We start from the raw sequence: 17,617 nt of genomic DNA, 5'->3' as shown, positions 1-17,617 counted from the left end.
GGTGAGAATGCTTGTCTTGGAAGGAGCAGCGCAGATTTTCTCTGTTCTTCTCTTCATTCAACCCTACATATCTTAGTAGGTCCTAGATCAGACTCATCATCTTCTGCTGTTTCTGGCTGCTCCATAGGGCTTTTTGTTTAACCTTTGTGATATTAGTCTGTCTCTTGAGGAAAGGCTATACTATCTGTCCATGGGATTATATTATAGAAACTATTTATTTTTAAAAAAGTTTCAATTGTCAGAAATATAGCATGGAGTGTTGAATCCCTGTCTCTCACACACGCCAGGATTAGGAAGAGGACACCAAGTGAGGCACTCCTTCTTAGAAGTATAATGATATGTGGGAATGGCCTTGGAAGACAGGAGGAAGAGCCACAGCCATGGCAACAATATAATGTGATTTGAATACAAAAGAAGTGGGGTGGTGAAAGGATCTTAGAATGGACACACTGTTTTTCAGGAGAGTAAAAATGAGGGACAGGAGGTCTGCATTTCAGACTTGCAAGATTCTGTTAATTTAATTTTACAATAAAGATAGAGATAATACCTTCTAGATCTGCTTCTTGTTGGGATTAACTTTCAATGCTGATAGGAAAATACCTGCCACCATCCCAATAATGGTATAATGATAGGAAATACCTGCCACCATTCCAAATCAAAGGTGAGCCAAGTGTGAGAAGAGGTCTAAGTCATCCACTTTCTGTATGATTCTCGCATTGCCAAAATGTGAATGGAAATTTATATTGAAATTTAACAAGCATTGACCATAGAGTTGTATTTGCAGTAGCCATCAGGTGGCCAAAAGTAGCAGTGTAGCACCTCACTTCAAGACTTACCTTAATTTGTGGCACACGGACCACTTGGCACAATTGTTGCAACAATTCACTTCTGAAATATAGCATGGAAAGTTGGGTAGAACCTGCTTCTGCATTGGGTTGGAGATGGGTTGAGGATGTCATACTTTAATACAATGTTATGCATTAATGTTCCCGACCAATGTTACTGGAACACCTTCAGCTGTGACAAAGATGTGTAGATAAATACAGAGACTCAATCAGAGGGATAATAATCAATGTACAGGTTCATGTGCATAAACATATACATTATATACACACACACACGTACGTATGTATTATTTTATTTTTTAATTTATTTGACTTGTTTGCCACCCATCTCATCTAGAAGTAATTCTGGGTGGCTTATCAAAAGCCAACAAAACACTGAAGCAATAAGTACTCTGAATAATAACAATAATTTACAATTAAAATGATGGGGAGGAATGGATTAGAATGAAAACGGGGAGAGGTGGGGTCTTGTCTTAATCCGTCAACCACCTCCAGCATGATGCATCCTCATTGGGGCCAGGTCAACTGGCAGAGCCAGATCTTCAGGCTTTTATGGAAATTCAGGGCAGTAGCCAGAGAAGAAAAAGCTCCTCTCCTGGATGCACCAGCTGAAATTCCTTGACTGATGGGGTCCATAGCATGTCTCGTTTGCTGGCATGAGTGGGGTGGGACAATCCCATTGGGTGTGATGGTTGCTCAGATAGCTTGGCCCATGCCGTGAAGGGATTTAAAAGTGATAACCAACATCTTGAATTGTACTTAGAAGCAAACCACCTGCAAGTGCAGCTCACAGAACGGAACAGCAGTGAAACATGGGCCACCTTATGGACCCCAAGAACTGACCGCACCACCATGTTTTGCACCAGTTAGGCTACGAGAGAATGGTTGGCCCCAAATCACACAGCCAGCCTAAGGCAGGACTAGCGCTCACCATTTCCTGGTTTCTAGGCAAGCACGTTAACCACTGCACAAAACTGGTTGCAATGGGGGGCTCTTTGGTACATGTGTGTACAAATAAATACTGAGCTAACAAATTTCAAATAAATGCCTTTCCATTCTATAAAATCGATAAATATATTGGAATCGAGGATTTAGTTAGAGCCTCAGGGAAAGAGGCCTTTCTTAAGATAGCAGGCAATGGCCCGGCTAATAACCTAGGAACTGCAATGCTTACTCAAAGTTAAGCCTAGAGGAATTCAGTGGACTCTAACACACATCCCTATAGCAGTTCATTGTGCAGTACAGCACTTTAGAATTGCATACTCAGTCTCAACTCTTTTTTTTTTTTGCCTTTACCATTGAAATTATCATTTTGTGCTTTATCACAACATTTTTAATTCGTAGATAACGGGGGAAATCGATCCTTCTTTCGGCTTGATTTCTTGATCCGAACTGTTTTAAAGCAGGGTAGCAATTATCTCCAGTCATTGGAATATATTAATCAAATCAACAGGAATATGACGAGAAACCTTTTTACCTTTTAATCGCTCTGTAAGGAGGAACTAAACAATCCAGAATGAAACATGGACCTCAGGGACCTCGAGAGCCAATTTACTATCGAACATAGACCAGCAGCGACAGAAAAGGCGAACAACGATGACTTGTTCAACCGGCGACTGAAACCTTCGTCTGCGTACACCGCAATGCTTGCCCACAACCAAGATGGCAGAAGGCGGCGGTTTTCCGGACTCTTCGCTTTGCCCTTTATCAACATGGCGATTTTCTGCGCCCGCAAATAAAATGCGAAATCTCCATTTTGGTCTGGGGCACTGAAACACCGCCCCGGATTCGGGACCAAGGTCTCAATGGTGTGGTTCTTTTTTCTTTTTCTTTTTAAACGTTTTTTTAAAAAAGTTACGTTAAAAATCGGGCAATGCTTTCCGCTACCGTGGCAATAAAAGAGACGAGCTTAGCTCTTCGCGGCAAGAAATAATCCTTCACTAACTGCATTCTTTCTCCGTAGCCGTGCTACTGTCAAACGCCCGCTTCCTTGCCCGCATCAAAGATGATTCCGTCTTCTTCTCAGGCTCCTAATTGCTAAATGGGAGGGTTTTTTTGCAACTCTTGCTGAATGAGGTTCGGGCAAAAGCTTCCCAGCCCTGACGGCTGTTTCTTGTGCCTCGGTCGCTACTTTCTGGAGAGGCGACCGATCCCCCGCGTTAAGTTTAGGGTTATTCTTTCTAGACTCTCTTTGCCCCCCGTTCATTTATATTTTTTTGGCCCGCTCGTTCAAGTTCGAGTTTAGAGCCGAGGAAGAAGGGAGAGGTGGCATTAGCATGGCTGCAGAACCCTCCCCGAGCGCTTCTCCTGCTCCAGCTGATAGGGCTCAGGCGGAAAACCAAGAGGGAGACGCCGGGAAAAGGAGCAAGCGGGCAACCGCCAAAGCCCGCTGGACGCTTCTCAGACAGGTACGGAAAGTCAACGGCCGCTTGTCTTTCCCTCGCGCCTCCCCCTCGGGAACCCTGCCGCATCCCCTGCCCTTTCTCTAGCATTGCAGACGGGCGATGATTTCGCTTCGCTTCCTTTGGATCTAAGTTATTTGCTGCCTCTGTTTCACCCCCCCCCCCCACGGCTTTCTTGCAAGCGAATAAACTGGCCGCCAGGGCAAAATGGGCAGAACCGACGAGTCTCTTGCAGCTCTCTCTCGCATCTTTTCTGGAAGATCCTGGTAGTCTGCGTTATTTTTTAAAAAAAAAATATATTCGATAAGCCCCAAGGCTTGAAATGGGTATGACTGACAGGTGAACTGGACCGGTTCTGCTTCAGGTCTGAATGGCGATTCTATATCAGGAGATTTCCTGGTCTGAAACTTGCTGTGCTATCACACCTGCTTTTGAGAAGGAAAGGGCTTAACTTTGCAGTTTGAAATACTAGTGACAATAATAGAATGACTGTGGCAAAGGCAGACGCTTTGGGTGCATTTCCAAAACATCTGCTTGCCTATCTTGGGCATTGACAAAATCACCATCAATCAACTGCAAAAGGCAGCTTTACTTGAAACACCTTACATCCTGGGACAATACCTGAAACATCTGCGGATTTCAGTTCCTAGGGAAAAACTTCATAGATGGATAAAAAATACCAAATCTAGTCTAAACATCTGTCTGGTTTTTGTGAAAGATATAATAATAATATATTATTATAGTGCAAGACACAATAGTGTTTTGTGCAATAGTGTTTTGTGCTATTATGTGCAAAGAATGGAAAGGTATGTTTGGGTACCTATTCCATGAAGCAGTGTAATAGCTGATTCTCATCCTGTAGGTTATTTATTTGTTTAGATTTTTTTTTCATTCTGTTTTTATTCCTTTTATAAGTAGCTCAAGGGTGCAAATCTATTGAACAACAATTCTGTGTAGTAGGTTGGGCTGAGAGAAAATGACTAGCCAAAGTCACACACAGCTGGCTATCATACCTAAGACGGAAGTAAAGCTCATAGTTTCTTGGTTTCTAGTCCAGCACCTTAACCATTCACCAAACTGGTGCTTTCCTTCCTTCTTGGCAGATGTTGCTCCCTGTTGTAAGGCAAGCTAAAATATATGGAGCAGCACTCACTTGTAGAATGTTGTATGAAATATAAGTTATAAATAGCTTTAGAAGAGATTGAACAACTGTTCCTCTGAAATGGTATAGGGCAGTGATGGTTAACCATTTCCAGACTGAGTGACCAATGTGCGTTTGTGCGAATGCGCACATGTATATGTGAACCCCCAAAATGCAATGTGTTCATGGCCCCTGTGCATGCGCCCATGCACAGCAGACACTCAACAACCAGGTGGCTGTTGGGAGGCGCACACACGTGTGGCGGAGCTAAACTGGGGCGACAGTTCGCGTGCCCATAGAGAGGGCACTGCGTACCACCTGTGGCATATGTACCATAGATTTGCCATCACGGGTACAGGGTTTCCTGCTTGAGCAGGGGGGTTGGACTAGAAGATCTCTAAAGTGTCTTCTAACTGTTATTCTGTTACCAGTATGTACTATATGTTTCAAACAGACCATGAAAGACATCATCTAACAAGACAAGCATCACATTGCTTCTTAAAAGAAATACAGATTCTAGAAAATCCAATAATTCTCTCTTTAAAAAACATAGTTTAACACATTTTCAAACTAATGTTAACTAGTTGTTTTTTACAGTATGTTTTCATGTTTATTAAAACATGGACAATGGTTATCTTTTTGTAGCTTCCTTAGTTTGAGCTGTGATGTTTTTCATTATAGGTTTTGAAACAAAAGCCCTTGGAGAATGCCAACCTTCAGCAAATATCAGTAAGACGATTTGCTTCATTTGGGCTCTTCTCAATAACTGAGGACAGTATCGTGACAGAAGATGACTCAAGGTCTTGGGTTCAGTACAGAAGTAACTATTATCCTGACTATATTATATCTTTAAGGTAAATATTATTCCAGTTCTGCAAATATTTTCTCTGTCTGCATGTTGTTTGTTTTCTTTTTCTTAGTTTTTACTTAATGACAAAATTGAATTGTTTCAGCCAAGACTGGACTCAAAACTCTATCATCAGTTAAAATTTTTTTTAATTAAATTAAATTAAGTAAAAAAAAAAGTTGAACTGAACTTTCATATACACTATTTCCAGAGGAAATTTTCTGTTACTCTATCAGTTTGGAGTCCTTACCTAGCACAAGTGAATTAAATCCAACCCACTTGATTGCCGTTGACTGTTATCTAACTCTAACCAAGTACTGACCATTAGTTGAGACAATCTCTCTGCATAGGCTTTTAGCAATAAATCAGTGAACCTTCACATGTGGTCCTGCCTGACAATAGCACATGGTAACCTACTGTATCTGCCTACTTTTTCTTCATAAAAAGTTCTTGTATTTTTTTTTGATCTTTTAAATAATTCCACAGTACTGTTTCTAACTGTTGATAAATTTCATTTAGTGTTGCAAATTCACCAGGATAGGATAAAAATATAAGTTTATATTTAAAAATACAAAGATAAAAGTAGTTTTACATAGTGAATTTGAACAGAAAAGTTGCAGAGGAAGAAGAAAGCAAATCTTTTTTTTTCTAAAATAAAGCAGCCATTAGGTTAGTGTTTCAATATTAATATAAATCTCTCTCTATATATATATACATATAAAAGCAAAAACCACTCATGCTGTAATAACAAGATCTCCAGAACCGTAAAGCCTACAAACTTGAAATTTGTCACGTATGTTCCTCTTGGCTTCTAGGTGCTCACTAAGAAAGGATTTTTTGAAATGACCATCAGAGCATTAGTATTTCATATATTATTATTAACACACTTTGATGCTAAGAAGTTCTACTCCCCCCTCCCCATCTGAAAAGAAATCTGTTCCAAATGCAAAACGCAAGCAGAGAAGAGGAGTTTCCCTTTCAGTTTTACTTTCACAGCAGGAAACAGCTTTAATACAGAACACTTGAGCTAAACCACCAGGCTCCTTCCTGTCTCCTTGCTCACACAGCAAATACTGTTTCACTTTCCAAACAGCACTCTGAATGCTAAGAAGTTCTACTCCTCCTCCCCACCTCCCCCATCTGTTCCACTTCTGATGCTAAGGAGTTCTACTTCGCCTCCCCACCTGAAAAGAAATCTGTTCCAAATGCAAAATACAAGCAGAGGAGAGGAGTTTCACTTTCAGTTTTACTTTCACAGCAGCAAGCAGCTTTACTACAGAAAAGTTGAGCTAAGCCACACCCAGCCTCCTTCCTGTCTCCTTCTTGCTCACACAGCAAATACTGTTTGTGTTTCCAAACACCCCTTAACTCTCTCACACACTGACAGGATGCTAGCCAGATGAATACTGATGGATGCTGCAGGCTGGCACATTCTACTCCCCCTCCAACTGCCAGTTGTGTTATATTAACACACACCGATGCTACGGAGTTACACATTCTACATTACATTTTGGGGTATAAGTGTCCATTTATCAAGCCCGAGCACATAGTTTCATAGTGAAGCATGGGCATCCAGCTAGTGAATAATATAAATCCAAAGGAGTGGACTAATTCTGTAATTTGTATAGAGAGTCCTATCTTCATAGTCAGGTTGTCTTCCAATACAATACATTCTAGCAGAGCAGACAAGCTCAGGGAAACTGAAGATGGCAGCAATGATGGAGGAAATGTGGTGATGTGATGATCTACTCGGTGAAGAAATACGGGAAATAGAGGAAGAGGAGAAGAGGGAGGAGAAAAAGAGGGAGAAGGAGGATAGGAGGAGGGAAAAGATGCAGAAAAAAAAGAAAAGAAAAAAGAAGAAAAGCAAAAAAAAGGTTAAGCAGTGAGCAGTAGCATCTGGAGGACTGGCAAACTACAAGAGTTGCTGAGTGCTAGGCAGCTGAGTGGCAAGCTGAGTGGTGGCGTTTCCAGAGATTTGGAGGGTTTGCAACCCAACAGAGAAATGGCACAAGGGTGATGAGTGAGTATAGCCCAAAGAGCCAGTGAATAGCAATGGTGAGTGAACTGGCAGTGTAGCAACAGAGGAGGTGGTAAACTGCTAGCTTGGGAGAGCAGTGGCAGAAGCGCTTACAGACTTTTTGATACCATGGATAAAAACATCCCATTTATTTTGTTTATGGAAACTAGGCTACCTTACCTTCAGGACAGATAAGAACATGGACTTAGATTATTGTATCCCAATGTCTTATTTCAGATTAAGCTGAGAGCCCCCCAAAATTGCCTTGAATCATGAAATAGGCGGCAAATAAATTTGATAAATAAAAATAAATAAATTTGGATAGTTCTATCAATAAAACCTGGGGAACAATTTCTGGAAGACTTTCTATTATAAAAATGTGAACATCGAGTTTCCATAAATTTTTAAGACTCTAACACCCCAGGTTGGCTATGGAAGAAATTGAAAAGAAATATCAGCAAAGTTCAAATTTGTTTTTAATACAATCTTGGACTCTATAGAGACTCTGCAGGGTGAAATAACTTTCCTATCAAAGGTAGTCCTGCAGAACAGAATAGCCTTTGATTTATTAACTGCTGCCCAAAGGGGATTTTATGCCTTATTACTTGAAAAATGTTATTTTTATGTGGATAAAGGTGAGAAAATTGAACAAAATGCCCAAATTGAACAAAATGCCCAAATGCCCAAAAAGTATGCAATAAAGTTTTTTTCCCATGTATCTTTTGATGCAACCAAATATAGTTTTGGGACTTTTTTCATGTTTAACCTCATGCTGGATGCTTGAGAAAAGCAGTTTTAAAATTTTGTAATGTAAATATTAAAATATTATCTCCTTTAATTTTAATAATTGTGTACTTTATTTATGGGGCATCTTTGATTAAGTTACTCAGTGTACATAAAAGAAAAGATACCATCAAGGTACAACATTTACAACACAAATGATGGTCATAGGGTACAGTTTAACACTTAATGATACAACACTTAATGATAAGTATAGGGTACAAATAAGCAATCAGGAACAATCAATATCAATATAAATCATAAGGATTACCAGCAACAAAGTTACAGTTATACAGTCATAAGTGGAAAGAGATTGGTGATGGGAACGATGAGAAGATTAATAGTAGTGCAGATTTAGTAAATCGTTTGACAGTGTTGAGGGAATTATTTGTTTAGCAGAGTGATGGCCTTCGGGAAAAAACTTCTTGTGTCTAGTTGTTCTGGTGTGCAGTGCTCTATAGCGTCGTTTTGAGGGAAGGAGTTGAAACAGTTTATGTCCTGGATGTGAGGGATCTGTAAATATTTTCACGGTCCTCTTCTTGATTCGTGCAGTATACAGGTCCTCAATGGAAGGCAGATTGGTAGCAATTATTTTTCCTGCAGTTTTAATTATCCTCTGAAGTCTGTGTCTTTCTTGTTGGGTTGCAGAACCAAACCAGACAGTTATAGAGGTGCAAACCATTAGCACCAGTCAATTGTATTTGTGACACATTTTTAAATGTTTGGTTAACTGAATTCCATGTTTGATGAATGAAAGAGATGATGATGATGATGATGATTAGTTACTTTATTCATTAAACATGAAACTCAGTCAACTGGACATTCAAAAATGCATCACAAATACCATTGACTGGTGCTAATGGTTGATATGGGTTGCTGCCAGTGTCCTAAGTATCAACCAACTATCTTCTTAGGATGTACAATGTTCCAAGTAATGCAGTTTTTTGCAGTTCCACTGGTGTTATTGCAGGAAGCTGCAATTTTTTGATGTATCTTATAAAATTCTTTGATGTATCTTATAAAATTCAAGTGCCCTGATGACAATGGGTATCACTGTTACATGTTTCATCCATAGCCATGTAGTTTCGATGGCCAGGTCGCCATATTTCATGATTTTTTCTAGTTCTTTTTCTTCGACTCTGACATCTCCTGGTACCGCAATGTCAATAAATTGTACGTTTCAATTTTTGACAACTGTGATATCTGGGGTGTTGTGTTCCAAGTGATGATCCGTCTGTATTCGAAAGTCCTACAAGATCTTCACCTTCTCATTTTCTATAACTTTTTCTATTTTATTTATTTATTTATTTATCATATTTGTATCCCGCCCTTCTCCCGAAGGACTCAGGGCGGTTAACAGCCAATTTAAAAACACAATATCCAACAAGTTAAAAACAAGATAAAATTAATATAACTTATGGCCGAATTATCTAAAAACTAAACAATAGCAATCTAAAACCCCATTAAAACAGCATTTTTAGGCTAGCCCTGCTCGATGGAATAAAAGAGTCTTCAGCTTGCGGCAGAAGGTCCGGAGGTCGGGGAGTTGGCGAAGCCCCAGAGGCAACTCATTCCAGAGGGCAGGAGCCCCCACAGAGAAGGCCCTCCCCCTGGGGACCGTCAGTCGACATTGTCTAACCGACAGTACCCCGAGGAGGCCCTCCTTGTGAGAGCACACAGGTCGATGGGAGGCTGTTGGTGATAGTAGGTGGTCCCGTAAGTAGCCCGGTCCTAAGCCATGGAGTACTTTAAAGATGACAACCAGCACCTTGAAATGCACCCGAAAGACCACCGGGAGCCAGTGCAGGCTGCGCAGGAGAGATGTCACATGGGAGCCACGAGGTGCTCCCTCTATCACCCGCGCGGCCGCATTCTGGACCAGTTGGAGCTTCCGGGTGCTCTTCAAGGGGAGCCCCATGTAGAGAGCATTGCAGTAGTAGTTTATGTTCCCAATGACTATTTGGATACAGGTAAGTCATATTTTTTTTTCATAATGACCAGTGGATTAATTTAGCAACTCGGTCGTGTCTAGCTTTGTAATCAGTTTGTGCAATTTTGCTGCATTCACATATTAAATGTGAAACAGTTTCGATTTTGTTGTTGCAAAGTTGGCAGTGGATTTTTGTATCTTTGCTTTCATGGCATTAGTTTGTAGTGCTTGTTCTTGAGCAGCAAGTATTAAACCTTCTGTTTCTTTCTTGATGGTTCCCATCTTAAGCCATGCCCATGTCAAGTTGTCATCGCATTTTCCTTCAATGTTTTTCAAGTGTTGTCCATGCAAAGCTTTATCATTATCATTATTGTTATCATTATCATTATCATTATGAAGGACTCACTAGGTGGACAAAAATGCCAAACTAGACTCAAGAAGAACCAAAAGCCCTGGATAGGAAGTTCACAAAACAATGACAATGAATCATGCCCTTCATTTATGCATTGATGTTAAAAGACTCTACTTACTTAAGAAAAATAGGCAGGTGTGGAAAGTTGCAAGTACACTAGACAGGTGAAGAAGAAAAAAAGCCATTGGAGGTATATATGAAAGGCAATGAAGAAGATGCATTGAAGATAAAAAGGTAAAAGTTTCCAGTCATGTCCAACTCTAAGAGGCAGTGTTGATCTGATTCACAGCCAAAGAGCCAGCATTGTCTGCAGACACTTCTATGTTCATGTCTATATACTATATACTATAGTATATAGACTATATATGACTATATACCGAAAGTACACAGAACACTGTTATCTTCCCACCAAAGTGGTACCTATTTATCTACTTGCATTTACTTGTTTTCAAACTGCTAGGTTGGCAGGAGCTGGGGTATGTAATGGAAGCTCATTCCATCATGTGGTATTTAGGCCTCAAACTGCCAACCTTCTGTTCAACAAGCCCAGCTTCTTAACCATTTGGCTGCCACACTGTATACCAAGGAAGTACACCAAGGAAGGCTTCCTGAGTACTGAAGAAACCAAACTGGCTCACAAGAAAGACCAAATAAAGAATAGAAAATAGAGATAGACGGACAGACAGTAACAGAGTTGGAAGGGACCTTGGAGGTCATCTAGTCCAACCCCCTGCCCATGCAGGAGACCTATGCTAGGGATTCGAACCGCCGAACTGCCAACCTTTCTGAACAACAAGCTCAGCGTCTTAGCCACTGAGCCACCTAGCCAGATATGGCATTGCAAATTATTACATGGCAAGTACATACAAATAAAATAGCAGGCAGAGCAGATAGCAAGATATGTCAATGAGTAAAAGCAGGAAAGTTGAAGAAAGGAACAGAGGGACTAATTTTGACTGCGCAAGACCAGGCCTTAAGAACAAAGTCAGACAGTTACAAATAGCAAATGCTATCCCTGCAAAGAAGGTGGTTACAAGGATTAAAATAATTAAAATTAATATAACATCTATTGAACAGACCAATTAGTTTGCCTATAGTACAGCAGTTGTGGTTACAGAAGAATAAGTTATCAAAATGAGAAACCCCAAAGAAAATCATATTCAAACCCAAAGTGAAAGATCAGATTGGAGGCAAAGATAAAGAAATAGCAATAGCACTTAGGCTTATATACTACTGTGTAGCGCTTTACAGCCCTCTCTAAGTGGTTTGCAGAGTCAGCATATTGTCCCCAACAATCTGGGTCCTCATTTTACTCACCTTGGAAGGATGGAATGGTGAGCCAGTAAGAACCAAACTGCTGGAAATCAGCAGAATTAACCTGCAATATTGCATGCTGTAAGGGGCATGCATAAGAGCACCAACGTGCCTACCGTTCCTGTCCTAATGTTCCCTTTGATTGTATCCAATTTCATATAGTTATTACATACTTATGCTTATATATATGCTTATATATCGTATAGTTATTTCATGCTTATGCTTATATATACTGTTGTGACAAATAAATAAATAAATAAATAAATAAATAAATAAATAAATAAATAAATACTAACCGCTGTACCTCCATAACTCCTTAAATTAAGATCAGATGCAAGTATTATAAAGAATATAGAAAATGAATGAATGAATGAGCAAAAATTGAAGAATGTAAGGATCAAGATAAGTCTAATAAAAAACATTGGTTTAGCACTAGAAAGTTGAAGAAACTTTGTAAATCATAATGCAACAAATAACAGCACTAGTTAATTGAATGCTTGTGATGCATGAATAATCAAATTTAAGCAAAATCAAATATTTCAATCAGACCAAAGACAATTCCACTGAGGTAGAGAATGGAAGTAGAAATTCTGAAAATATAAAAATAAACAAAAAGGAAACAATACACTTTTGGAAAGATCTGTGGGAAATTAAAAAAAGAGTATAAAGATGGTAGACAGTTAAAAGGATTTGAAGATGAATTTGGTAAAAATCAAATGGAAGAACTAAAAATAACAGCAGAAATGGTTGAAACTTGAGTGAAGAAGATTTAAAAATTGCATGGCTTTTGACTCAAATATCTGACTAGTTTACATCGCTGAACAGTTAATGAAGTATTGCATTAAGGAGACATCAGTGACTGATTAATTGGAAAAAGGTATTTGTTTCAAAACGACCCAGTGAAAGGGACAACACCAGGAAACTATAGGCTCATAATTAACATTTAATTTACAATTAACGTTAGTACTGAAAAGCAAGGTTATTTTTAAATTGTAATTTAATTACAATTCTAAAGTCCTTTGTTTAAATGAAAAACTGTATTACATACTGGAAATATTATTTCATTTAATATTCCCATTCTGTTTATTTGATATGCATATAGATTTACCCAATTAGTAAAATTAATCTATGAATCATATTGACTCATAGTGACACTTTGCACTGGTATTAATTAATTGTAATGCAACTGATCAAATTAATTATTTGTATAAGTCTATAAAGAGGGCTTGTAACCTCACTCCTCTTTATGCCTTTGCTTCCTGATTTCCAATACCATACTTTGTAATAAAGCAATTTGTGCTTCAGTGCAATTGTGTTTTTCTCCTTTACTGTAAGTTCAGAAGCTAGTTAAGCAGGAAACAACAGTTCTCAGGTAAGACAGAACTGTGATGTAAATACTGAGCATGCATTTTGACCCATTCTCAAAGTTGGGAAGAGAATGGTCAAATATAGGTTGACACCAAAAGACAGAAGGAAAAAGCCTAAAATTTAAAGCCTGTAAGACTAGGTCTGGATTAGTGTATTCTTCTGCATACGAGTAGCCTCTATCCTTTTTAGAAGATAGCAATTTATCTAGGTAGATTAAGTCGATGAGCGCTGAAGCAAGCAAGTTTCTGCATACAAGGTTGAGTGCCCCAGAGTGAAAATGTATTGTTGTGCCTAGCCCCGGGACGATGTGCATATTCCCTTTAAGAATCCTCCTCTCTGTACTGATCAAATTAGGGTGATACTTTCAATCTATAACTTCTAAAGAGAGTTCAAGAAATGTGCTTTTCATCTGCCTGTATTGGGTCGTTCAGATTACTGTACTGTATTTTGTCAAAAAGAATTCAGTTAGTAGTAATTAAAGTAATCCCCTTCCTTCTAGCATTTTCAGGGCTATGTAGTCTTTTGGCATTTCCAGTTTTTACTGTAAATTTGCTCTTAGTTTTGCTTCTATAATTACAATGAGGACTTAGTCTATCAACGTGGTTTTTCTTTAAGTGAGATTTCTATCTGTAAATAAAGCTTTTCTGATCACAATGATTTGGAACACTTACAGAATTTTTACAGGCTCATACAGCATTAGGTTCAATGGGGTATGTTTCTTTTTTATATTTTAAATATTATATATTTTACATTTTTGCGTAATGACTGTTACAATGAAAGTGGGAGAAAGAGACCTGAGATATAAACGCTGGGGCTGACATTACGTATGTACATATACAACCCAATTCCTGTGTTGTTGTCGTGTCCCACTCCTCCGCTGACGGCCGGGTCAGGGAAATCCGAATCAGGCGTGCCTCTGCAGCTCTGCCAAAGTCCTAGCAAAGTCCTCAGGGCAGGCAGGATACCAGAAAGTGACTTCAGCAAGATATGTTTAGACTTTGCCTGACTCAGAGAATGCCAGAAAGCAGGTCCTTTATATAGGCCATGGGGTGTGGCTCCATGACTCAGCACTTATCCAGGCCTGCCCCTCCCTTCCTTCTGTTGCCTCCGTCTATCAAGTCTTCTGACGCGAGGGTCACTCCAGTCTGCAACTGTTGGCAATTGACCTCCCTCAGGCTCACATGCTGTGGAGGAGAGGGAGGGGTCTAGTTGCTCCGTTTGCCTGGGCATGGAGCCAGAGCTGGGGGCTGGAGATACTTCCTCCTCTTCAGCCTGTCTGGGCATGGAGCCAGGGCTGGGGCCGGGAGGCATATTAGGACATTCCTCTGTGTTCGGAAGCAGATAAGAAGGCCCCGGCTGTGGTGAGATCGGACGAGACACAACAGTTGTAAACTAGTTGATTTTTTTCATAAATGTGGCTTCTTCTAATACCAATAAAACTTTTACTTATCTATGATGATTGTATTTGAAGAGTCATGAATTAGACTTTGCCTGTAATGAAGTGCAGCAACAAGAATAGTTATTTCTACTTCCAAAGGGATAGTGTTACAACCCCAGGATTTAAACAGTAACTAAACTCTTGGAATTCTGCTGACCATCATTTTTCTAGTGTCACAAAAAAGTTGTGAGAAGAACTAATTAATTCAGACACTGAATCGACTAATGTAGCAAGTAGGAAAGATTTTACTGGAGCAGGTGATTCCAACATCTTCCTCAGCCAGGACTGAACAAACACAAACAATTAAAGTGAAGCAAGACAAAATTTTAAATAATTTCAATTACCTGGTGGCTGTTCAGTTACAGGATATCAACATTTCCTGTCTATTTATTCTTCCTTAAATATATTTAAACAGCTGAAGCTAAGATCCCTCTACTCTTCCCCCCATACTTCAAAAGTTGAACTCATGTTCATAGGCATCAGCAGAGCTCTACTTTTTCCCCAAGAAAAATTGTGGTGATATATACAATTGTTGGAAGAAATGTCCATCTGGGTTTAATTCTAAGTGGGGAGAAAGACACTGGAAACATGGAAGCTATTTGTAAAGATGGTTTAATGGTGGACAGAACCACATGGTTTGAGTCCTGGGTAATCGAGCACATGGGAGATGTCTATGTCTATGTCTATCTGACTGTCTGTCTACCTACCTATCTACCTACCTATCTACCCTCTCTTGGGCCCTGTCTTCCTGTTCCTGTGTAAGAAATGCATTCTGATTGGTTGTCAGACTCCCATGGGGTCATGCAGGGGTAATTTTATAGGTTGTCTTGAATCCCAGGCTTGGTTGAATCTTGCTGGGTGATGTAATGAAGGGGCTTTGGGCAATTCCTATTATGGCTTAATGGCTTTGTCCTTGTTTGGATCTTGCGTGAGGGCTAAACCTATCACCCTTCAGCTTCATCAAAAGCTGAAGATCTTTTGTAGATAAGATGGCCCATTCTTTTGTCTTGTAGATAGGTTGGCTCTTTCTGGGGCTATTAACAAAGGTGGGGGCTGCTTTCCAAGAGCATGTTTCTCCCTTTCTCATCCAGGGAGGTATAATATTCTGCCATTTTAATATTTCCTACAATATTTCATTCTTCTAGGAGAGGGGTGGGTGCTAACTTCCTACACAATATCTACGTTCATATTATAGAGAATATGGCCATTTTGTAAAAGATGCACAGCTAAAACATCTCTTTCCAGAACACAATGGTTAAATTTAAGCAAGGCTTGAAGTGTTCCAAGTCTAAACTATCAAAAAATGAGGTTATAGAAATTATATATGAAACAGTTTTCACATTGCTGTGCATTTTTACACTGCAATAATTTGTTCTTGATACTGCAGCTTTAAGAAGCTTTTCTCATTTTCCCGTTTTACTTTTTTCATTGCTGTGCTACTTATGTACTACATTTGCTAATAGGTATCTTAGGGTTTAGAAAAAAACAAGCTAACCTCATATTTCTCCTTGCTATTCTATCCTTGAATTTTCCTTCTTGATTTTTCACTGTTATTCTAATACATTGTCAATATTACTGGATCTTTTCCCCACCTCTGAGAGGTTAAGTTTCTCAGAGCTCAGTTAAGATTGACCTTCACCTGCCTATAAGCATGCATTGTTTGAATTTCTTCCTGTTTACACTTTTCAAGGTTTGTTAAGTCCTTATAATTCAATAAGTATTGTGAATAGTTTTGTCTAACACTGTCCTTAATTGCTGTTAATAGCTCAGTCTTGTGACCATTAAAGCCCACCAAGATGCACTCCCTGGCATTGTTTTCATAATTTTCTCCTTTGTTTGCACTGTCCTATTGTCTTTAACACTTACCTATATGCAAAGAATATATTTAGACTTGAATAAAATGCTATAAAGGGGACAAAGGTATAATAAGGCAAGACAAATATGCCTGTGATGTGCTTCTCCCAATTATGGAATTTTAAAATAAAGTTCCATTGCCTCTTGTCCTTGTGCTAGTTTCCTCAAGAATATGATCCCACAGGGTCAGAAATGAGGCATCTAGACGTTAAGTGGATCGCAAACATTTGAGGTGATGCACTGTCATTTAGTCATTCCTGTTATATTATAGACATACATATAGAAATAGAAACTGCACCACTGAAAATTTCATCACTTATTGCTGTCTCCTGGGAGCCTGTTGATACTTCAGTTTGTTGAAACTATTGAGGTTGTTTTTATCCGTGTCTAAGTGCACTGATCTTCTCCTGTTCACCATCAATAATCACAAGCAGTCCTCTACAATTTTATTTAGCATCCTCATTAAATTTACTAAAAGTCCTAGGAACTGACTGGTTCAGTGTATCAATGCACATATTCATAGGGACTGAAGAGCCTAATCTCTGATTCTATGGCATGCAACACTTACATTTTGTTTGGCCTCATTCTTACCCTGCTCATCACCCTGCAACAGTAACTTCTTACCACATTGTTGGTCAAATAAATCGATTTTGAGAGATGCCTTTGGGAAGGGATTTTTTTGGTGTTTGAGGCTACTTTTCTATTGTACTCAAAAAGAACAGGACCAGATATGTGTGTGGGGGCATATGATTTGTGACTTTCTGGTATAAGCAAGTTTCTGACTAGAGGACTAGTTACTAACCCAGTGTCTTAATGACAAGACCAATTTATTCTCGTGGTTAAGTCACTAGGTTAGAAAGTGGGAGAGTGTGAATTCTAGTCCCGCCTTAGTCATGAAAGCCAGCTGGGTGACTTTGGGCCAGTCATTCTCGCTCAGCTCAGCTCAGCTCAGCTCAGCTCAGCTCAGCTCAGCTTACAGAGTTGTTATGGGGAAAATAGGAGGAGGAAGGTACCGTATATACTCGAGTATAAGCCGAGTTTTTCAGCACGTTTTTTGTGCTGAAAAACGTCCCCTCGGCTTATACTCGAGTCTACGTCTTCGGGAACCCCGCACAGGAGGGGGTACCGAACGGACTCCCATGGGAGGGACGGGGAGCGGGCCCGCCGAGGTCTCGCGGGATTTGTCGCCCCCAGGCCGGCCCCCATTCCCGTGTCTGGTGGGCGGACGGCGCAAACTTGGCGGACTGTGCATTGGCGCGGGGAAGC

General features: G+C 39.7%; 2 protein-coding genes across 7 annotated transcripts in view; one reads left to right on the top strand and one right to left on the bottom strand.

Moving 5' to 3' along the window:
• Positions 1 to 2,479, bottom strand: part of PREPL (prolyl endopeptidase like) — a 41,678-nt gene extending 39,199 nt beyond the window's left edge. For all 5 annotated transcript variants that reach the window (XR_009152949.1, XR_009152950.1, XM_058165215.1 and 2 more), the window contains exons 1-2: positions 2,323 to 2,479; positions 837 to 1,017 (exon numbers count right to left, since the gene is read on the bottom strand). The gene's annotated coding sequence lies outside the window, so the exon portion shown is untranslated. The remainder of the gene's footprint in view (positions 1 to 836; positions 1,018 to 2,322) is intronic.
• A 40-nt stretch (positions 2,480 to 2,519) lies between these two features.
• CAMKMT (calmodulin-lysine N-methyltransferase) overlaps positions 2,520 to 17,617 on the top strand; it is a 298,606-nt gene continuing 283,508 nt past the window's right edge. The window contains exons 1-2 of one of the 2 annotated variants that reach the window (XM_058165221.1): positions 2,520 to 2,653; positions 5,070 to 5,242. In XM_058165221.1, coding sequence (XP_058021204.1) covers positions 2,651 to 2,653; positions 5,070 to 5,242 — 176 coding nt within the window. In that variant the 5' untranslated portion in view covers positions 2,520 to 2,650. The other variant, XM_058165220.1, reaches the window with a different exon arrangement.

This window comes from Ahaetulla prasina, chromosome 1 (genome assembly GCF_028640845.1).
Source record: "Ahaetulla prasina isolate Xishuangbanna chromosome 1, ASM2864084v1, whole genome shotgun sequence".
NCBI lineage: Eukaryota > Metazoa > Chordata > Lepidosauria > Squamata > Colubridae > Ahaetulla > Ahaetulla prasina.
Note: the sequence above shows the minus strand (reverse complement) of the source record. Positions and strands in the feature narration are given on the sequence as shown.